Source organism: Lacerta agilis, chromosome 6 (assembly GCF_009819535.1).
Source record: "Lacerta agilis isolate rLacAgi1 chromosome 6, rLacAgi1.pri, whole genome shotgun sequence".
NCBI lineage: Eukaryota > Metazoa > Chordata > Lepidosauria > Squamata > Lacertidae > Lacerta > Lacerta agilis.
The window spans coordinates 57,140,556-57,163,949 of NC_046317.1; the positions used below are offsets into that span (position 1 = coordinate 57,140,556).

General features: G+C 40.9%; 1 protein-coding gene across 6 annotated transcripts in view; it reads left to right on the forward strand.

The window, feature by feature from the left end:
• Positions 1–23,394, forward strand: part of PFKFB2 (6-phosphofructo-2-kinase/fructose-2,6-biphosphatase 2) — a 34,649-nt gene that overhangs the window by 9,104 nt on the left and 2,151 nt on the right. For 3 of the 6 annotated variants that reach the window (XM_033152899.1, XM_033152900.1, XM_033152901.1), the window contains exons 7-17: positions 329–385; positions 1,933–2,057; positions 3,915–4,122; positions 5,583–5,729; positions 6,295–6,399; positions 7,992–8,121; positions 8,843–8,905; positions 9,844–9,914; positions 13,169–13,360; positions 15,089–15,111; positions 17,539–18,037. In XM_033152899.1, coding sequence (XP_033008790.1) covers positions 329–385; positions 1,933–2,057; positions 3,915–4,122; positions 5,583–5,729; positions 6,295–6,399; positions 7,992–8,121; positions 8,843–8,905; positions 9,844–9,914; positions 13,169–13,360; positions 15,089–15,111; positions 17,539–17,605 — 1,188 coding nt within the window. In that variant the 3' untranslated portion in view covers positions 17,606–18,037. Of the gene's footprint in view, positions 1–328; positions 386–1,932; positions 2,058–3,914; positions 4,123–5,582; positions 5,730–6,294; positions 6,400–7,991; positions 8,122–8,842; positions 8,906–9,843; positions 9,915–13,168; positions 13,361–15,088; positions 15,112–17,538; positions 18,038–23,394 lie in introns of those variants that run through there. The other 3 variants (XM_033152902.1, XM_033152903.1, XM_033152904.1) reach the window with 3 other exon arrangements.

The following is a 23,394-nucleotide window of genomic DNA, read 5'->3' on the forward strand; positions in this document are numbered from 1 at the left end:
ATACACAAATAGACAGATACATAGTAAAAAATAAGGAAATAACTTAATAAACACATCAAACCAAAAACACCAAAAGAAAAATTCCTATTAACAAACAACGAAAGAATACCTTGCTATCTTCTTTTCTGCGTCTCTTTCTGACCCTCCCTTTTCTCTCCCCAAGCTTCCTCTCTACCCAGTGATCTGCCTGCTGGTGGCAGAGAACTCCTGTGGGAGGTGTGAACCGATTGCATACCAAGGCCTTTTGAAATTAGGCTGAGGGGCTGGAGCCTGAAGAGGACCTGCAATTTAATAAGCATTTTTCCTCCAACCCCCAACCCTTTTGCAGGTGTTTTTTGTGGAGTCTGTCTGTGACGATCCAGAGGTCATTGCTGCCAATATATTGGTGAGTATCTGACATATTCCAAAGCTTGGCCTACTTAGAATTTCTTCGTTACAGAATACTTAACTGGCATTAGTTCGGCGTTGCTAGAGAGAGACCACCATTTTGTGATGTTTTAGACCAGCTCCACATTTCATGCAGCATTTGTTCTTGCTGCTGGTTTGTCGGAGTTATGTGGATATTCATCACAGAAAAGGCATAGTACAGATTGGATGTAGACTTCCTGTGAGAGGAACTCTGTTCAAGGGAATGTTTCCGCCAGGGAAAAGGGTGTAGGCATCAATTTTCACAGGTTCCTCCTTCCCCCTGGAAATCTGGTCTTAAGGGTTGAGTCTGGAGGGGTTTTGCTTTTTATATTGCAGTATTAGACAATGCTGTTGCCAACACTGTCTGTTCCAAGACTCTTGTTTCAGGTTCTCAATGGGCCATTTTGAACTGTCGCTTGAGTTCCCTGGTATGTGTCTGCATATGTTTATGGTCACATATTGCCCTTCACACGTTATGTAGTACACTTGTTACAATGGGGTGACCCTGGTCTTTGACAGAGTAACCATGTAAATTGGCTATTAGCACTGCAGTTAGACTTCCTGCTAGCAGCACACCTGCATTTTAGTGTCATGCGTAGATGCCAGGTTACACAAGACAATGTGTGTCTTTACAGATTCATCAGTCTAATTTTCAAATGGCATGTGATTTTAATGACAAAAGCTATCTGCGGTTGAAGAACGTTGAACCCCCTTTCCCTCACCTGGAAAAGGGGGTTCAACACTTGAGGTTATTTCCCCACTTGGGGTTATTTTTCCACCAGCCAGGCTGCAATATCTGAAGGAGACGCAGCTGGGAGAAATGTCCCTGCAAATGTAGAGGAGGGATTTTTGGCCTGGCCTTAGAGATCAAAGGAACAGTGCTTTGACCCCATATAAGACACTTTTTAAATAATTTCCGGGCTTTGAGTAAATAAATCCAGGACATCTTAGTGATCATTGGTTTTGCTTATTTCTATTTCAAAAGTAATTTTATCAAGTTTATATGTATCATATACTTCCCCCCTCCATAATTTTACTCCAATGGGGTGAGTGGGGGCAGGGGTGTAAGTAATAGCTGTTGGCAATGGCTACTTCCTTATATGCAGATCTTGATGAAAATAGTGTTTGTTTAGGTATGGTAACTTAAGGCTAATGGATGTATTTACGTAAGTTATGTAAGACTTTGGAAGCTGAAATTAAGTCATCAAATTATTTACCTTGGAACATATTTTTGGCACAAGCTTGCAAACAGCATGCATGGAAAGGTAATAGAAAGGGCAGCCCAGTCTATCTATTCCCAAGGCAAATAATGCACTATTCATTTAGTATTGTCCTTTGTTTATGTGCCAGGATGGGACAGACATTTAAACAGTATCTTTTTGTTTGGAAGCTTAGGGATCATGTGTGTTGGAGCCACGCTGCTTCAGGAGCAGCTAGTCAGACACTTGTTTCACTAGTGGTTTTTTTTTCCTTTTTATGTATAAAGTTTGCTTAACTTTTGAAACAACTTTCTTTGTTGATCAGGAAGTGAAGGTTTCCAGCCCTGACTACCCAGAGAGAAACCGAGAGAACGTGATGGATGATTTCCTAAAGCGAATAGAATGCTATAAAGTCACCTATCAGCCTCTTGATCCAGTTAATTATGACAAGTAAGAGGCAGGACAAAGGAGTCGGGAGATTTTCAAGTTGTTGTATGTGTTCGGGGTGGAAATGAAGCCAAGAAGTGAACTATATGTGGTGACACTTCAGCATTTCCACAAGGATATTGTATGAGACATCAGAAATTCAGTTGTTCAAACTCCAGCCCTCCATATGTTTTGAGACTACAATTCCCATCATCCCTGAGCACTGGTCCTGTTAGCTAGGGATCATGGGAATTGTAGTTCCAAAACATCTGGAGAGCCGGAGTTTGCCTATGCCTGTTCTAAACCAACACGGGGAGAGAAAGTTCAAATGAGTTGACTTCCGCTTTCCCTACACTTGTTTGGAACATGTGAAAACACTCTCTGTAAGGTCCTCGGTTAGTTGCTCATGAGTAAGCAGGCAAAACTCCAAGTTTTCCTCTAATAGTTTTATTGTGCAAACTATTTACAGTGTAGAGCTAATAAGTTCATGTCTGTATCAAGCGTCGTCAGAATCCGGGAATGGCCCCTTCCGGTTCTGACCCCAACAAAAGAGTTTTGGTATACGAAAACCCCACCTCCCATCCTTTCGTTTCATACCTTGATGCCTTGGGAGCGACGGAAGCTGTGTGTCTCCTTCATTGCCCCTTGGGCTAGGGGAGTGCAGGGTCTCTCCAGCATCCTCAGAGCCAGTGTGGTGTAGTGGTTAAGAGTGGTAGACTCGTTATCTGGGGAACCGGGTTTGCGTCTCTGCTCCTCCACATGCAGCTGCTGGGTGACCTTGGGCTAGTCACACTTCTCTGAAGTCTCTCAGCCTCACTCACCTCACAGAGTGTTTGTTGTGGGGGAGGAAGGGAAAGGAGAATGTTAGCCACTTTGAGACTCCTTCGGGTAGTGAAAAGCGGGATATCAAATCCAAACTCTTCTTCTTCTTCTTCTACCCTCCATTCCCTGAAACGCAAGCCCCTCCCTGCTAGAAGCCTCGCTGCTTCCTCCGCTGCCAGAGGAGGTGCTGCTGGTCAGGTGGGGCCAGGGCTCTCTGTAGCATCCCGAGAGCCCTTCCACCACCTTGCGCTGTTCCAGGGATAGTTCCCTGACATCCTCCATAATAGCAGAAACAGCAATCTCTTTTACCAATATCCATTCTTGCTTCCCGGGAATGTTCTAAGATTCTCTCTGCTTTTTAGAATTTTAAGCACTATCCTTCCATGTTTGAAGTTCTCCATCACTGAGAACTGGAAACACTTTGTAAAGAAAAGAAAGAAGGGTGTTTTTATTCTCTTGTAGCTTCATTGAAATATGCTTCTGACACTCTTAAGAGACTAAGCATTCATCACCTTAGCACAAACATGTCTGTTTTGGCTTGCAGAGTTGTACTGTCGCTACTATAAGTGGCAGTGTTGCCAAAGTTCATAATTACCTGGTTTGGAAAATGAATTTAACCAGCTCCTAATCGACATCATTTCCTGTAGCTATTTCTCTGCACATATGCAGAAAATCATTTCTGAGCTGAGCAGTGTGTTTTCAACTGCCCCATGCATATTTATGTATTTTTCATCGCCAACCCTGTTAGCTGGGCTATGTTATACAAAAGCTTCCAAAGGGTTATTTTTAAAACCCTGGCAGATCTCTGATGAAACTTATAAATTCTAAGCCAGTTCCAAATCCAGCTGAGGGGAATTCACACCATACTGTGTCCTGTATTTACGCAGTAGTTTGTGACCCTGGTGGATATGCTGTTGTGAATGAGTTCAGTGATCCAACTTTACCTGCAGCTCTTAATATGTATACATTCACTTATGGGTTGTGAAACATGTATATACAGAAGAAAATACTTATTGAATTATTATGTTGATAATGTTTCTGGTGTTTTCTGAATTCCAGAGACCGTTCTTTCATTAAAGTGATCAACGTAGGGCAGCGCTTCCATGTCAACAGAGTCCAAGATTACATCCAAAGTAAAATTGTCTATTACCTTATGAATATCCATGTTCAGCCACGCACCATCTATCTCTGTAGACATGGTGAGAGTGAGTGCAACCTGGTTAGCAAGATTGGTGGGGATTCAGGCCTGTCAGCGCGAGGGAAGCAGGTATGGTCTACGCATAAGTTTTGTTGCTCTATGTATTGGCATTTTAGGAGTTAGGTTGAGGGTCAGGTTTTCTGCCAGCATTCACCTTCATTTGTGCTAAGCACAGTCACAAGTCACAGTAAGCCGTACTTAATGGTTCAACATGAATGCTCCTTCCTTGCACCAGGAGGAATCAAACAAGGATCCTTAGGTTAGCAATTCATTCAAACCAGGGATTGTGGTTTGGGAGTGAGACAAATATCACTCCTTCATTTTGGGCATAACTCAGCCAAGGGATTTTGATCTGGTTCCTCCTACTGTGAGTGGGGATGAGGTGCAGTTTGCTCGTGCATGTTAAGCCATGGTTTATGGTGCACCATGATGTGCCAATGCAGCCAATAATTGCAAAGAAAAGAATCATAATCCTAAATTTATTCCCCTGCTTGGGTTCCTGCTGGTAGAACTGTTCCGTTTATTAAATGGCTTTCTGAGAAAACACCTGCAGATGTTTCATTCACTCATTTGAAACTTCAAAGCAGTTTTCTTCATTATTTAAAAACATGCAAAAGTGGTTAAAATCAGCAGTAGCTAAAAAGAGATAAAACACGTATAACTTATACATATCTGAAAGTTACACAACTACAGGCGTACCTTGGAAGTCTAACGGAATCCATTCCAGAAGTCTGTTCAACCTCCAAATAGTGGCTTCTGATTGGCTGCAGGAAGCTCCTGCAGCCAATGAGAAGCCGTGGAAGCCCTGTCGGACATTCGGGTTCCAAATCATTTCTGGGTTTGCGGCGTTTGGGAGCCAGAACATCCAAGTTCCAGGGCGTTTGGGATCCAAGGTACCACTGTATTGCATTAAATATGTGTATGTGTGTGTTTCAATAAAATTTCTTTTGTAAGTAGAAGGCCTCGGTCTTATCAATTAATTTTATAGAGTTGTGTGTGATCATTCATATTGGATAGGTTCCTAAACTTAAGTCAAAAGTATACTTTTACTTGTCTTCACAGATACATTCTTTCTAGAACAGGAGCGAGGAAATATTTTCCTATGAAAGGCTATTAGCCCATAGGAAAAGTCAGTTGGGTGTCACAGCCAGTGGTGGACAAAACCACAACCAAAGTTGGTGGAGTTTGCCTCACTGCAAACCTCTCTCTTCATTTTTGTGGAACCCCATGCTTGTGGGCTGCATGAAATTAGGGTTGGTTCCAATCCTATATAACAAAATATGGCAAATTCTGTACCAAACTGTGTTTTTACATACTTTTGGGGAAAGTGTGCTTTTCCAAGGACTCCCATCATCTGCAACTATATCTTCTCTGACTTGATTCTGCATGCCCTTGTAGCTACCTGCCCTAGCATCAGACCTAGATTGGTGTTCTCATCTTCTTAATAAAAGAAGAGGAATCTTTTCCCAGGACAACAAGCCAAAAACTGCATAGGTATCTCAGTTGTATTGTATTGTATTGTATCCTAGTTTGCACAAGCATTGAAAAACTTCATCAAGGAGCAGAAGATTGCGGATCTGAAGGTCTGGACAAGCCAATTGAAAAGAACTATCCAGACAGCAGAGGCCCTGAGAGTCCCATATGAGCAGTGGAAGATACTGAACGAGATTGATGCTGTGAGTAAAATTACAGAAAGGCCACTGTGGTGAAGACAGTGGGTGTTGCAAGTGACTTGTTTTGATGTAAGGGTAATCTAAATAAAACTTTACTTACTTCAAGAAATTACAAGTAAGCCAAATTAGTCTGAATTACAAGTATAATTAGTCTGAATTTTAAAAGTTTGAAGCTCAGTCTTGTGAAAGGTTGACGCGCAAATTCATGAAATGTTCTGTATTTCTGGATGTTACTCATTTTGGTGCATGATGTCCTGAGCTCTGATATGAGGAAGGGTGCAGTTAAAACATAACAGACAAAGAAATGAACAAATATTTAAATGGAAGGAAGTTCTGGCATATTCAGTAGCATTTGTTCCTAAATTAGTGGGTGTGAGATTACAATAATAAACGTTATCAAAATTATGGAACCTCCATGTTTTGAGATAAAATCTTCTATAATACATTGAAATAATTTTCACTCTTTTGTAAGTGAATGCAAACTGGTGTCACATGTGTTAAAAAGGGAAATTTCTGAATGCAGATAGCTTTTCTTTTTATCCTCTGGAATTAATTCCTATTTTGCTAGGGAGTATGTGAAGAAATGACCTATGAAGGAATTCAGAGGAAGTATCCAGAAGAATTTGCACTTCGGGATCAAGATAAATACCTTTATCGCTACCCTGGAGGAGAAGTATGGAGCTTTTATCATCAATTAATAAAATATTACTGCTTTTGACTTTATAGATTTGAAGGGGTAGGTGGTGATCAATGGTAAAACTGCTAATACAACTGCAAAAAACAGTGAAATAGGAAACTACAGCAGGGACTCTTACTGAGCTGATTCAGAAGCTAAGACAAACCATTATATCTCATAATGGGAACAAGTCAAAGTGAGCTTCTCCCCACCTCTCTTCCAGAACAGTAGTAAAGAAGAGAGCAGAAGCTTGCTTTTGTTTTTGATTAACCGCCTCTTGTTGTTTTGTCCACTCTAGCAAAATGTGGGTAATCTTTACTGTACATTCTTTGAACCAAGCCAAATTCAAACTGTGGTTACAGTAGGGATACTACTACTACTACTACTTATTACTTATTATTATTATTATTACTACTACTACTAGTAGTAGTAGTAGTAGTAAAAATAATTTATATACTGTTCATCTGGCTGGGTTTCCCCAGCTACTCTGGGCGGTTTACAACATACAAAACACAACAAAACACCAAACATTAAAAAACAAGATATCCTATACATGCAACAAACAAACAAATCAAAACCAATAATAACAACAACAACAACAATACAGTAATAATAAACAGTTTACAATTATACCCTAATTAAAGTGACAACCAACCCCAACTAAACATTTAACCAACGGCAACCCAACGAAAATGTAACAGAGGGAACCAAAATTAGAACCGTGTAAAACATTTTAGCCAGTTGCTCCAACCCTCCTTGCAACTGTGCTGAAGAAGGGACAGGGGGGAGCCTGGGAGCCTGATGGTCACTGCAGCTTGTTTCCATAATAGTTTATCATATTGTCTGAATTGGCCCATTATTAGATCTCATTTTTGTAATGTGAATATATGAATTCATTGTGACTTCCCTAGGTAGCCTCTTTCCACATCTTCAAAATTGTGACCTTCTTTTGGTGAAATTTAAGTTTTTAAAAATAAAAATTCCAGCATACTCTTAAGCTCTACTTAAGTATGGTCGGATAGATTTCAGGCATTATGATTATTCTCATAACATGGAAGAAAACCTGCTGATCTTTAAAATAGTAATTACTTCTAACTGTGGGTGATTCTGTCATAACGTAGAATTGTTATGAGGGTCCACTTAAGGCATTTGTTGTTTCTAAAGGAATAGGCAGAAAATAAGTCTAATAGATGATGGTGATTGATTGATTAACTAATTGTAACAAACTCAGCTAGGGGGCAGATTCAACCACCCAGTTCCAGTAGTGAAAGCCAGAACAAGGATTTCTGCTAGTGTAACAGGGCTTCCTCCCTCTCTGTGCCCCCCATGGTGCCCCTGCACTTCCCCCAAATCTGCACTGGGGGGTAAGAAGAACCCCAAGAACAGCATATAGGGGAGCAGAGGGGAGATTGTTCCATTAGTTCAAGCATTTCTGCTTGCGCTAATGGAACAATCTCCTTACTACCACATTGAATTCCACTGCTGGTTTTTGTTTGTTTTTAAATAAATTCTGATCACTTTGAAACATGAGGTTGTAAAATCAGGTGAGTGCCTTTTGTTTCTGGTAAATATTTGTTTTTGTTTTCTAGTCTTACCAAGATTTGGTCCAACGCTTGGAACCTGTGATTATGGAGCTGGAGCGCCAGGGCAATGTTCTAGTTATTTCTCATCAAGCAGTTATGAGATGCTTACTGGCCTATTTCCTTGATAAGAGTGCAGGTAAGGAGCAGAGCTGTTTTTTGTACATCTTTACTATTACAAAGCACGTTGTTATCTGGAACAACGCGGGGCCAAACTGCACATGACCTAAATGCATAATTAGAAACCACATCACTATTAAAAACATACTGATGCAAATCACCCAAACGCAGTATTTTCTTCAGGACCTCAGTGCACGGGAACCAGATTTATCATGACATCCGAAGTACATTCCCCTCACTGCAGTTCCAACATTAACAACTGTTATCCTGTTTCATTGTTCTTAATTTTCATTCTCATTATGACTGTCCGTTTTTATAAAAAAAATGCTTTGGCTACAGTTCCATACACATACTTCATCTAGGAGTTATCCAAATGGGACTTATTACTGAGTAGACAAGTGTAGGATCTTACTTCTTGTAAACCACTTTGCAAGTGATTTATACTGGATATAATTGCATAGACAAATAGAAATTATCTCTGTTGCCAATTGGCTTTTGCACATCTAGCGTTTACTACATCCTCTGAGCATTACTGTCAAGAGTCTGTAGGTTCATTCACACGTTTACCACAAAGTTCCTTCTGAGTTGAGGCAACAAGGAGAGTTTCATAAAGTACATTTTGAACCATGCTTGGTAGTTTTTAATTCTTATTTTAATTGAGATCCCTGCATTGAAGGGGGGTTGACTAGATGATCCTCAGGGCCCCTTCCAACTCTATGATTCCACTTGTATTCTTATAGATGAGCTGCCCTACCTGAGGTGCCCTCTTCATACCATCCTTAAACTCACACCAGTTGCTTATGGTAAGTGTTTGTTTGTTTGTTTATTAACGTGGCCAGGGAGAGAGGAAGCAATGATTCTAATGCTTACTAGTGCTTAGAATGTAACTTGAGACAAGAGTTCAGATTGCACCTGTTTCACAGAGCTAGCAGAAAGTCATTTCACCACCCTGAATCATCTTTTCCCCCACCTCCTGTAAATTGAGGGACTGATAGGGTTGTGTTCAGTTGGCGCCCTTTTATCTGCAGAATTGCCTTTGCCGTGGCAGACACACATACAGTCGTACCTTGGATCCCGAACATCTTGTGAGTTGAATGTTTTGGCTCCCAAACGCTGCAAACCCGGAAGTGTGTGTTCCGGTTTGCGAACATTCTTTGGAACCCGAACGTCTGACGCGGCTTCTGTGGCTTCCGATTGAGTTCAGGAAGCTCCTGTAGCCAAATGGAAGCCATGCCTTGGTTGTCGAATGTTTTCGGAAGTTGAACGGACTTCCGGAACGGATTCCGTTCGACAACCAAGGTACAACTGTACTAACAGAAGATGAGGTTCCCCCCTAAAGCTCCCAGTAGCGTCCCCCCCATCAGCTCCAGAGGGTTGGAGGACCATCTGGAGCAGGTGGAAAGTAGCATGGAAGGAGCTGCAGAGAGAAGCAAGAATGGTCAAAAAATGCCCCTTCTTTTAGCAAAAGAACAAGAAGCACCAATTGGGTTACACCTATAACCTGTCCTGTGTTGTTGAATTCTTTGCCCAAATAAGAAACAATCCAGACCAAATGTTGAGGAAACTTGGGTGCATACAGTAGAGCCCGTCTCTTCCTCAGAAGCATCTTTGCATTTCAGTTTTGGAGTTAAAATTAACACTTCAGGATTTTTTCTCTCTGTGTTTATTGTCCCCCCTCAACTTCATCTAATAATGTAGTAATGCATGATTTTAAGTGTATTCCATTTTCACATTTATGAAGGCTGTAAATTGGAAATGATTTCCCTGAATGTGGAAGCTGTGGACACACACCGGGACAAGCCACCCACAACAGTATGTAAAATATATACCAGCCCTTTCCTGTGTATTCTGTTTTGTTTGTTGCTGAACTGAAAGTTTGATCCATGACTGTGTTAACTTGATGTACCTAGATTTGAGCTGTCAGATCTCATTAACTTTTAACAACTTAGGCCCAAGTACTTTGGTTTCATTGGGCTATGGGTACAAAACCCTTGGAAATCAATGGGAAGCTCCTAGTCCACTTCTGATGGGACCTATTGTGCTTTACTCATGAGGAGGGTAATCTTTTTCTGGCACACTCAGCTCCCCCCACTCTTGGTTCTGAGAAAATGTAACTTCTTGTAGTTTTGTTTTTTTTCAAAATATGTCATGGAATATATTATCAGATTAGAACTGGGGAATCAAATTTACAATGGGAGATTTCTCATATATGTGTGCCTATTCTGATTTTTTAAATGCTTTGAAAATACTGTTTAGGGATGAATAATGTATTTCTTAGACTATTATTTTTAAAATGCATAAAGGGCTATCACGATAGTATTTCTTAAAAAACCTCAGAGATAAATGTCTGATCTTCAGTTTGAATGTTTTAGAGCTTTAAAGTATACCGTTAATGGTTTTGGGGGCAAAGAAAAGCACTGCTGCATTCCAGATATGGTCCATTTTGTTGGGTTGTAAAATATAAAGATGTGTCCTTAGACTTAGTAGCTCAGGCTGCAACCCTGTACTCACTTACCTGGGAGTAAGTTCCACTGAACTCGCTGGTGTTTCCTTCTGAGTAGGCACATCTAGGCTTTGTATTGTTGCTCTTGGCATGCAAGAGCATATCTAGATATGTGAACTGTAAGATGAATCTAGGCAAGTATTTACCAGGTCACAATGTACTTCCCTGTGGACATAATCACTTGAAAACCTTTACCTCCCCTGTCTGCCTAACCTGATTGGAAATCTGAGGAAGCAGAAAAAGAAGTAAAATCTCATCTCACCCAAGCACCAGTCATCATGTAACAGGTGATCTATTGCCTCTTTAAGAGGTTGCGAAAGTACAGGATGAGTCCAAATTCTCGTACACACATTGTATGTTCTTGTACTATATTAAAAGGCTGAAATGTGACCTTTGCATATCAGTTTGTCATAAGTGGAGGGAAATCTTGTACACATTATTTCACTGAAGTGCCAAAATAGCAGCCAGTATATTTGATATAGTTATTTGGGGAAATAAGTTTACATTATTACAGCTCGAAACCCAACCTTGCCTTTTTTTTGGTTGCTTAATTTACTGTAAGAATGAGATTGCCATGAGCTTAGTGCCGTTGTACCAACAGATCTAATACAGGTTGCTAAAAATGTTTTACTCACAATTCAATATCATTTTTTAAAAAGCATGCAGTTAGGCCTTTTGCCTTCAGCTACGTAATAGCTAGTATGCAATAGATATTGCTTAGCAATCCTATAGCAATGGTTCATTCAGTTCAAAAGCACTAAGTGCTTTGAATATGCAAAATCTGCATGCAACTGGTACTACAATACAGCATGGCTTATATATCCTATGAATTTGCTGGTTTGAAGTTTTTATTTTACAAGGAAAATAAGTTCCAGGGCATCATTAAGATCAAGAAATACTAGGTGGTTTCAATAAACTGTGAACCACTCCACTTTTGGGATCTTTTAACCTAGCTTTCCTCAGTTTATACTATGAATAGAATAACTGACCAGAATGTTTATTTGAATTACAAAGGTATATTTTCTTCTTCTGTTTCTCTGAAACAAGATGCCCTCTGCTCTGCAGGAAGGCCTTCTACCCGCCCCCGCCCCCATCCTCGCCTCTCTTACCCCATCTAGATTTCAAATGATTAGATTTGCTGTTTTTCTGGGACTCACAGAAAGCAAAACAATGATGAAAAGGCTGAAGGGCAGAAAAATACATTTCATTGTGTAGCTACAGTAGGGTGAAAGTAAGGACTCAACCAAGATTTTTTAGGACTTTGTTCAAATCATCTTTGTTTTGTTTTTGTGCTTCTTTTTTTTTGTCCCATTCTAAGCCAGAGTCAAAAGCCAGGAAAGTAGTGTGCAATACTATGTCGCTAGTACGCAGTAAATCCATGGAACCAAATGCAGTATTTATGTGGTTCCTGGATGGTTACCCATCCAAGCACTGACCAGACCCAGACTTCCTTTGGTGGCTTCATGGACCTTCAGGCAATTCCCTGGCCAGTATGTTCAATATGAACATTCGGAACAAGTATAACTGTATTCACATGAGTTCTCCCTTGATTTCAGGACTAAGCAAGGAAACTTCATGAAAAATAGAAAATAAATGAATGAAACTGAACTGCCTGGCATTGTCACTATGTTGACAGATTCACCCAAAGGGAACAGGTGTTATAATTCAAGTGCAAGGGACAGTGCTGAACGTTTGCTTCCTGCCAATTCTTCCGTGACATTGCTGTGCTATAAAAGAGACCATGGGCTTAAAGCAGAGGAAGGGTTCATGAAGACTTACTTCTGTGAGTTCCTGAGAGCTCTTAGACTAGCCCAAGAAGGCTTGTGTTGGCCCAGCCCTGCAACCAGGAATTTGTATGCTAAGGAGCTCTGAAGCAGCTCTGTTTCAATTGAACACCACAGAGTGCTGCTTTAGCTGCAGCAACAAAATATTCACTTGAAATTCTGTAGCCAAAAGTAGACCCTGAGAATCAGGTTGCCCTAGTGTCACACTTCCGAACAGCTTATGTAAGAAAAATAGCTGAAGTCATCTGATCTGTGAGCAATAATTATATCCTGCATGCAGAGACCTTGAGCACGCGGCATTTAATATTTAACCTGCCTGAGTGGTACTGAAGGATTCCCTAGCTGGTAATACTCTGCTCATTCATTTGTATTTCCCTTTTCTTTAATAATATACAGCTGGGTAGAAATGAACCTTATTTAGGTTTATTTTGCTAATGTTTTAGTTACAATATTTATACTGTTTTCATAGGCTATAACAAGGCAGGGTACAAAAAACTAGATGTATATAAAATAAAACGACAGTTCACATTAACACGGCAGCCTCCTCCCTGCACTTATGAGAAGCACTTGGAGGAAGAGAGAAATGTGCCCTTACTCCTTCACTACAGGAGAGCACACCATATGAAGCAGAGTTATGAATATCAGTTGCGCGCATATATATATATATATATATATATATATATGCCTGGCAACAACAATATTCAGTGGTGTTTTAACTGTGGTTTAAAATTTTGTGATTCGATTTCTCACCCCTTATAATATCCTCCATTTTCAATCAGAACAACCTTCCCAAGAGCCAAACCCCTGTAAGGATGAGAAGGAACAGCTTTACACCACTAGCCAGTCCGGACACATTAAAACGTCCTCGCAATTACAGTGTTGGGAGCCAGCCTCTCAATCCGGCAGGGTCTCTTCTGTTCCGGGAGGCTCAAGACGGGGCTGATCAACAAAAGCTGCAAGACAGCGTTCAGGTGGTAATACCTCTATCCTAATCTTCTATTCCAATTTCAAGCACGGCCAGAATTGTGCAATATTGTGTCACCTGTCACTCCTTACTTCAGAAATTGACCTTTTCAAGCCAATTGAAAGCTGGTGACGCTTTACGTGAGATTATTGGACAGGTAAAGGTAAAGGGACCCCTGACCGTTAGGTCCTACCATCAAAAGTCAGGATTCAAAGAACCTACTGTGCATGATTAAGATGCTTCTGTGCGTGCGTTGCCCGGGGGGGGGCGGTAAATAATTTCCCTTCCAGCTGCAGCCTTTTGCACCACATTTGCCTACCTTTAGGGTGTGACTTTCACAAAAGTGGAGCGGCTCAGGAGGCCTTGATGCAAAGAACTCTGTGTGGCCTTTTAGATTTTGGCCAAAGGGTTCATGTCAGGCCACTCCAAATGGCTATGTACTTTGAAGTATTCTGGTTTGAAAATTATAGGTGGACACTTGAAAGTAATAATGATTTCCGTTGCTGCAAAACTTTCCTTTTTATGAGGAAAGTATGTTTCTAGTGCTAAGCAAAAGCCCCTTGAATAAGGCTGTTATTTTAAGTGAGCATTTTAAGACAGATTTGTCAGATCCGTAGTAGTTTGTAGCTGAGTGCATGGGCTCTATACAATATACCCAACATATACATAATTTCTTACAGTGGACAGTCATATTTGCTATACAGTGGTACCTTGGTTGTCAAAAGGCTTGGCTCCTGAACAAATCGGCTCCCAAACACCGTAAACCTGGAAGTAAGTGTTCCAGTTTGCGAACGTTTTTTGGAAGCCAAACGTCTGACACAGCTTCCGATTGAGTGCAGGAAGCTCCTGCAGCCAATTGGAAGCCACGTCTTGGTTTTCAAACGGTTCCAGGAGTCGAACGGACTCCCAGAACAGATTTAAGTTCGACAACCAAGGTACTACTGTACTATATATGCAGTAATTTGCTGCAGTTTTCTGTGACCCAGGCTGCCGTGTTTTTCCCTTAATTGGATAAATAGAGTTTTCAGCAGCATTTCCAATATCACTGCAATTTTGCTTGCTGATTTGCATTTTGCTTTTTCATCAGCTGCTTATTTCTCAGGCTACAACATAGTGCTCCGCTGCTTAATAAAACAAAGACCCAGTTTCCAGGGTGTTTGTCAGACAGTAGTCTCTGCCAGAGCAAGTTCCTGGAGTGAGGCTGTAGATGAAACAGGATTTAAGACTATTTGCAGTCTGTTTATTTGATATGGTAGTCCAGGATCTTTAAAAAAAAAATCACCCAGATTGAGAAGCAGATTGATGGAAGAACAGGAAAAACTGGTGCTGAAATCTTGTTCTTTGCAGAGCCTTTCGGCAATGGCTTCAGTATAAAAAACAGTAATTGATAGTAGGCCTCACCTCCAACTAATAAGTAGTTCGTGCTAAAACTGAAATGTGTTTCTTGGGCATGGTGATAAAAAAATGCAGATGACAATTTGTTTTTGTAGCAAATTTGTTTTGTAGCTTCTGCTCACTTGCTTTGGCTTGGGGGGGAGAACTATACGTAATTATGCTAGGCCGGTAGCCATTTAAGAGCCACTGGCTTGCATTTTGCATTAATTTTGGATGCAAGGCTACATTGGTCTTCTCGTTCGTGAAGACTGCTTTCTATGTGCTGTTCTGCTTTCTTGCTTTTTATATCTTCATTGAACTGCAGCTTGAGCTTTCCTATACTGTTTTTTTTTCTTTGCAGCTTCAAGTGGGAAGTGCTTGCCTGTGAGTATCATTGTGAACAGCTTGTATGTGTAATTGTATGTTTTTGATAAATAAACATTTACCAAGAAATGATTAGAAGTCTGTTTCAAAGGAATGTACATGGAGAGAAAGTACCAAATAATTCTCCTACAAATTAGAGCCCCTTTAAGTTGGGTGGAATATTTTACAGCTCATAGATCCATCTATCCATCTATAGAAAAGTGATTTTTCTTTCAAAATGAGCAAGATGGATAAAGCACAACAAAAAATCAAGTTTAAAACCTATCTTTAAGCAAGCTTGCTGAAGCTGTACAAGCCTTATCTTATTAGGACCACTACAGTTTATCTTTTTCAGATGTGCTAAGTTTTAAGCCAAAAATGAAAAGCATGACTGCAGGTGTTGGCAAACTTTTATATTCATATTTGAAACTCATTTGCAATGTACTGAGTCAGACCACAGGTTTAGCTAGTTTAGTATTGTCTGCTATGGTGTGCACTGATCTCAGGCTGTGATCCATCCAAGTCCTGCTACTTATTATCCTGTTTCAACCATAGATGCCAGACACATAACACAGAATAAAATAATATGAATACAAAGCTCCGCCATTGAACTATGGTCCCAACAGACTCCATGCCATTGCACTCATGGGGAAGCCACCTATTGAGTCTACAGTTATTTGTAAATTTCTCTAATGGGATGAATTCTGGGCTAAATTCACAGCAGTGTATTCTAGGCATGCCTTGCATTGCCCCGGAGACAGGATAAAAGCAAATTAATGACAAAGCATTTTGACAAAGGCATCTTCTAATCCCTTGATACACAATCTCCTCTCGAGGCTCAGTTTACAGGAATTTAGTAAATCATATATTTGTTTCCCGGTGGCCCTGTAAAATGACACTTCTGCATCTCACAAAAAAATCAGAGATTACTGTTGATAGGGTAAAGCTGAGAGCTGCTGGTCACATTCCAGTAACAGGAATAGTGGGAAGAAGTTCAGAATAGTGGAAGCAAGCTACCACGTTGCAGAAATTACCAAGTGTGACTTGGTACCTGTAGATTCTTAGAACCTGTGCACTATTTTGAAGAGAGAGTATCTGTTAAGTAATATGACACACACTCTCTCTGGCCATATGAACTAATATAATCCTACCAGGAGTGAGTACAGGAGTGAATACAAGAACATCAGACCATTGGTCCATCAAGCTGATGGACCAGTTGTCCACACTGACTGGCAGCAGCTGTCTCCCAGCCCTACCTGAGGATGCAAGGGATTGGACCAGGGACCTTCATCCAGCTGCTCCACCACCGAGTTACAGCCCTTCATGCAGGAGTAAACATAATGAGGAGGTGTAGGTTATGACCATGAATTAATGAGAGAATGAGAGATAACAGAAGAGTGAATAAATATAAGTGGAAGAAATAAGAAAGGACATTAAGAACACAGGAGAAGTTGAAAGATAGGCTCCTATACCCCTGTATCTGACTTATACCCACGTATAAGCTCTGTCAAACTCAATGAGATTTATTTGTGAGCAGACATGCATAGGACTGTGTTGTAAATGTGAGTCATAAGCCATATGAGGAGACAGACTTTCTGTCATAGAATGTTGCATGGAAGAATTCATCTGTTAACAGTACTTTCCGAACACAATTCAAAGTGTTGGTGCTGGCCTTTAAAGCCCTAAATGGCCTTGGTCCTGTATACCTGAAGGAGCATCTCCACCCCCATTGTTCAGCCTGGACACTGAGATCCAGCACCAAGGGCCTCCTGGCAGTTCCCTCACTGCAAGAAGCAAAGCTACAGGGAACCAGGCAGAGGGCCTTCTCAGTAGTGGCGCCCGCCCTGTGGAACGCCCTCCCATCAGAGGTCAAAGAGATAAACAACTACCTGACATTTAGAAAATACCTGAAGGTAGCCCTGTTTAGGGAAGTTTTTAATCTGTGATATTTTAATGTATTTTAATATTCGTTGGAAGCCGCCCAGAGTGGCTGGGGAGACCCAGCCAGATGGGCGGGGTACAAATAATAAATTATTTTTAATACTATGATGATGATGATGAACATTCTGTGATATCACATTGCTGCAGCCAATTGCTGTTGGACATGCTTAACAAATCATCTAGCAATTGTGAATTGGTTATTGCGTATTTGCTCACACACACTTAGAGGTGTAATGTACCTATACCACTTTGTAAAAGAATCCTCTCTCTTCTTGGTAAGGAATGTGATCAGATCGGACCTGATTCTTCTCTTGCAGTCCTTGTGTGCTGCAGTCCTCCTGAAATGTCATGCCTTAACAGTGCCAGCTATATGTGTCTAGCACACCTAGACATTGTCAGTTGTCCCTGAGAAGCAGAATACAAAGAGTTGGAAAATACTGTGCTGTCTCTTTCTCACATTATAATGTGAGAGGATATGTCAATGGCATGTTATTTCCCTCTCTACAGGGAGAAATCAGACGCAATCATCTTTGAGCCCCTGGTCTCGCTACCACCAAGTGATATTGTCCCGTGAAGGAAGCATTTGCTGCAAACCTGCACAGAATGGCCAGTTTCTTAAATTTCCTTCCCCTTTCATTCCTTCCCCTATCCTGGTCTGCATTCCCCTTTGCAGCATTACTAAATGTAACTGTGGCAAGTCTCTCTTTGATATCTTAGCTTTTTCCATTTTGTGTGTTGACCTTACCTGTGTTAATATTTGTAAATCTGTGGTTATTTTTGTAACATTCCCCAATAGCTGTGATTGTCCTGTACAATTGTGTGTGTGGAAGAGAGAGAGAGAGAGAGAGAGGTTGTGTATTTCTGTGTGTGGTATTTTTGCTGTGTGGAGTTAGATTTCTGCCCTGCATGTAATGGTGATTGTGACAGCTGCCTTGCAACACATGTGGGAGTCACTTTTCCTTGCCATTTATGGAATGCATTTTTTCCTAGAAACCACAATCCATTTGTAGCTGCTTTATGGGAGTGATTTAATAATAGAGATAATTTTTTTGTTAAATACTTGCTGCATATTAGGAAATAGATGCAGGGATATGTGATTCAGGGTCTGGAATGCACTTTCAATACTTGGCACTGTTCCCGTACTTTGCCTTAATGGGAACACTCCCAAAGAAATCTGAAGATTATTTGCCTGCACAATGTGCTTTATAGATTGCTGAAAATGTTTCAATTTTGTCCCTGGCTGTCCTGGGAATCTTTTCATAGGGTTCCCATACCCTAGTGCTTGCATTTTCCCATAATTGCAATCTTGTTGGTGTATGTTTTGTAAAATAATAATAGTAATAATAATCTTGATAAATGCTACATTTGTAAACTTTCAATAATCCACCCCCTGATAAACTTGATTCACTTTGCTGTGGGGAAAGGGAAGAAGAAGAAGAAGAAGAAGAAGAAGAAGAAGAGTTTGGATTTGATATCCCGCTTTTCACTACCCGAAGGAGTCTCAAAGCGGCTAACATTCTCCTTTCCCTTCCTCCCCCACAACAAACACTCTGTGAGGTGAGTGGGGCTGAGAGACTTCAGAGAAGTATGACTAGCCCAAGGTCACCCAGCAGCTGCATGTGGAGGAGCGTAGTCACGAACCCGGTTCCCCAGATTACGAGTCTACCACTCTTAACCACTACACCACACTGGAAGGCAACAGGGTGGGTCTCCTCGGTTCAAGGATTGTGAAATGCAGCCAGGTTTTGATGAATGACTGAATATTTTAAATTGGAAATTTGTTCCATTATTGTTAAAAGGCTTGATTAGTAAAGGAATAAGAGGGTGGGGCAGTGATGAGGAAAAATGAGAGCATGAGACTTCTGCCAAGACCAGCCACATAAAGTAAGGATGGGCAAGCTGTAGTCCGTCAGATGTTACTGGATTTCAGCTCCCTCAGGTAGTGATAAAGTGGGATATCAAATCCAAACTCTTCTCCTCCTCCTCCTCCTCCTATAACCCCTGGTCCTCCTGGCTCTGAGACTGATGGGAGTTGAAGTAAAAAAACAACAACACAGGTTTTTTTCCCCCTCCAGACTATCAGTATTTTGCAGGAGAGCTTCAATCTCATACTAAAGTTAGGTTTGCACAATTAAAGTGGATTAAAGTTGCCCTGGTGCAACAAATCCATTTTTTTAAAAAAAAACAACCCCACAGACTTTCTGTGGTTAGAATAATGACAGTGGATGTATTGGTTTCTGCTTCCTGATACACATCCAAGATGTGTAGACGTGTTTTCATCCACTGTACCTGCTTTTTACACTTTTAAGCACTTTGAAAAAGACAGAACCACTAAGAGAGTGATGAAACTCTCCTAGAAAGAAAGAATTAGTGGACTGCATACTTGAATGATGGTCACTTTCAGAGTAAACCCTCAGAATAAATTATATTCTCCAAATACACAAGCCTATAATTACATAGTAGACATCTAAAACATACAATTCCTGTTATGGTAGATCTACACAAAGCCCTTTAGAGCCTTGGGACAGCCCACACTAATCTTAGCCTAAGAGGCAAAGGTAGGATTGCCATATTTCAAAAAGCGACACAAAATTGTTGAAATCTCATAACAAAAAAAAAGTTAAAACTTTTTTTAAAAAAACAAAACCTAAACTTCCAATATGCACACAGATTTTCCAAGACATTTCTGCATTTTCTGTCCAAGCACAGTTTCAAACAGCCGAATCACGGCTATGTCAGGGAAATTCCGGACATGGCAACCGTAGGCATAGGTGAGGAGTTTGATATCTTACATTTTGATGTATACTGTTAACTTTTAAACCACTACCCTTTAATGAATTCCCCAGTAAAGGTACTAGACTGTATCTTGATGGCTTTTGCAGGGAGATCTCAACGAATTGCCACCTCCAGGAATTGTCACGGATATGTACATGCTTAGTATGGAACCCATTACCATACTTATTATTAGTTGTATTTATTAAATTTGTTAGTCGCTTTATCTTGCCCAGGGCAACCCAAAGCAACTTATAAACAAACAGACAATAAACTCCACATAGATACCTTATTACAAAGAGTGATGGAAATACATTAAAAACATTTCTAAAAGGCCAATAGCCTAATTATAGAGAAACGTTTTTGCTTCTCGCCAAAAGATGAATAATGATGGCACCAGGCAAGCCTCCCTGGGGAGAGCATTCCACAAATGGGGAGCCACTGCAGAAAAGGCTCGTTCTCATGTTGCCACCCTCTGGGCCACTTGTGGAGGGGGTGCATGAAGAAAGACCCCAGATGATGAGTGCAGGGTTCAGGTCAGTTCATATGGGGAAAGGCGGTCCTTGAGGTATTGCTGTCCTGAGTCATTTAAGGCTTTATAGGTCCAAACCAGCGCTTTGAATTGGGTAGCTGGATGTAATGCTGTCATCACAGTTTTGCATGCTTAATTCCAGATTAATTAAACCCTGTATAACTTAATCTAGGTTTTGCTTTCAGAGGCAAAAATGCATTGCCTGCTCATCTTAGGCTAATGAACACATAAAGGAAGTAAAAGAGTGTGGGGAGCATACTCTTTGGGGATCTGAGCCAAGACACCCACACTTGCACAATTTTTTGCCCCTAGTGCTATACATTCAATTGCTGTTGTCTGTAGCTGAGTGGCCTTAAATTATTCTTTTTACTGGTAGCTCATCATACAAAGCCAGTTTTATGTAGAAGTTACAAATGGAAAGGTAACTAGTTGCTAGTACTGTACTGAAACACCATGTTCCGAATGGACTGGTAGGGGGTTTGTGAATGGCATTCTATCGTCATTTAAGACAAAGCTGTAGCAAAACCAATATCAGCATGCATTGTGACTTTTCTGGTTTTTCCTGAGCAGTTATCTCAACACTAATGCAAGCTGACCAGACATAGAAGCAGTTTGTGCACAGACACACAAAAGATACTCAGACTACGGTTTCGACTAACTCCCAACTTTGAGAGATGACCTCAAAAAGTGATACAGTAATGTAGTTTAGCATCTTATCTAGGACTTTATTCTGTATTACCCTTACAGAGCAACCCCAACCCTGGGTCATCCAGGCCTGGGGGCATTCAGAGTGTCAGAGCCACTACTGCATTCAGAGCCACATCAGTTCCTACCAGTCAGGACAGGGGAGAGATCAACTTTTTTAAAAAAGGAGCACCACCAACACAAGCCTGCACCTTTGGTGGGCATAGTGAGGTCTTATGTGGTGGCAGAGCCTCCCCGCCATCACCAGAGCCTGATGGAGGGACACCTCTGCAATCCTAATCGCCTCTAGTTCTATGGAATAGGGGTTAGAATTGCTCCCTTAATCTAGAACAGGCTTCCCCAAAATAAGGCCCGCGGGCCGGATACGACCCAAGGGACTCAGTTTTCCGGCCCCCGGCGACTGCTGCTGCCGCCCGCTCTTACCAGTGCGGCGTGGCGCAGCTGCCCACTTTCAGGGCAGCGAAGCACCAGAAATAGCTTGTGTGCACACGCGGAAGCGTCATTTCTGGCGCACTTCCAGGTCCGCGGAGCTCCGGAAAGAGCTTGTGTGCGTGCGCACGGCCTCTGCAGACCCGAAAGTGCGGCGGAAATGATGCTTATGCGCGTGCACACAAGCTATTTCCGGCGCTCCATGACCCAAAAGTGCGCCGGAAATAGCGCTCGTGCTCCCCCGCCCTCCGGCCCACCATGCAATTGGCGCTGGAGGAACTGGCCCAAGGCCGGGTAAGTTTGGCGACCCCTGATCTAGAAGTTCATATGCTAGACTTCAGCAGTTTTAGTCTGCAACATAGGACCCAAGATTAATTCTTTTAAAAATCCTCTGTGATAGTGACATGGTTCACACAACATGGTAACTTGAACTTTATTGTAGTAAGACCGCATAAATGTACAGACACCCGGAGAGACACTCACAGCCACTTTGCTTCCCCAGTCTTTTGAATACAGCTCATGGCTAAAGCACATGGTTAGTGGGGTGAGAGCTTAACCACTTGAAAATCAGGGCTCTAGAAGACAGTAGAGACAATTTTATGACTAGGCTGGTTAAGTTGGGTTCTCCATCAGTCTGCACACCCAAGCCAAAACACATTAGACTTCAATTAGTTCATTTCAGCAAATTCATTTCCTAGCATATTTGGACATCTCTTTTTTTCCCCTGTAGTCTCTTTCTCAGAGATATCTGGTGGTTCTTTAAACATTTATTGGAAGTATGGATTTAGGAGTAAGTTTGATTTCTTTTTATGTTTGATTTATTCTTCATTTGATAATTTGTGGTCAGCATTTTCAGAGATGAATCGCCGCCCTGTGTTTCTTAGGACAAATGAATGTGTTTCAAGTTAGAGGGCAATGTGCCTTGTTTTCCTTGGCTCTCTAATGGTGAACTTGAAATAATAGTGAAATCTTAATAAATATTATGTGTTTATTTATATGTACACTGTAAGCAATTTTGACTTTTACCAAAGCTGCAATAATGCACAAGCTTAAATAATGATCTCCTGTATGTGTAAATATGAATGTTTTGCATATGGTCAAAAGTAACTTTATAAAGATGGCATCAGAGCACTGTGGAGGTCTCTCTCAGCACACACACACACACACACACACACACACACACACACGTAATTCATTTTGCCCATCTGTTTCTTTTATAAACCTCAAAATTTTCCAAGTGCCAGAACAAGGATGTTATCATATACAATATTACTTTTTGCTGCAACAACTTTGTTATACATTCAGTGGAAGTTTTTTTTAATTGTATAATTGAAGGCTAATGCATATAGAACTGTTTTGCTGTGCAATTTATTGTTTTGACACATGTATGCTGCCTTTCATAGGCAGGAGCAACTGGATAACCAGGGATGCATTGCCTATGCTAGCTCAAATGCAGGAAGGCTCCATTATTACTGTTTTGCCTCATCATTCCAGACTATTATTCACTAGGTGGGGACATACAGATGAGACCATTATTACACTCCATGGGAATCCAAATACTAATGCTGTTAATTGTGGCTTAAATTAAGACCAAGGCCTAGAACCATTATTAAGTTGCATTGCCCAGGAAACAATTCAAATTTAGAGATGCACCATGGCATTATGTGGTGGTGCATTTGTAACTATAGCCATATTTATGTTCATGTTGCTGTCGTGTGAATGAAAGCACTCAGGTAGATAATTATACTTTTCATCCTATATAATTGTAAGTTAAAATACTGCACAGTGTTTCATATCTCTGCATAATAGTTTCATTTAAGCAAAAATTTACTGCCCAATTACCTATGAGAGATTTATTAGATCTTACATCTCAATCATGTCTGCTCTATATGCATATCTTCTTGGTTTATTTCATTTGATTTGCG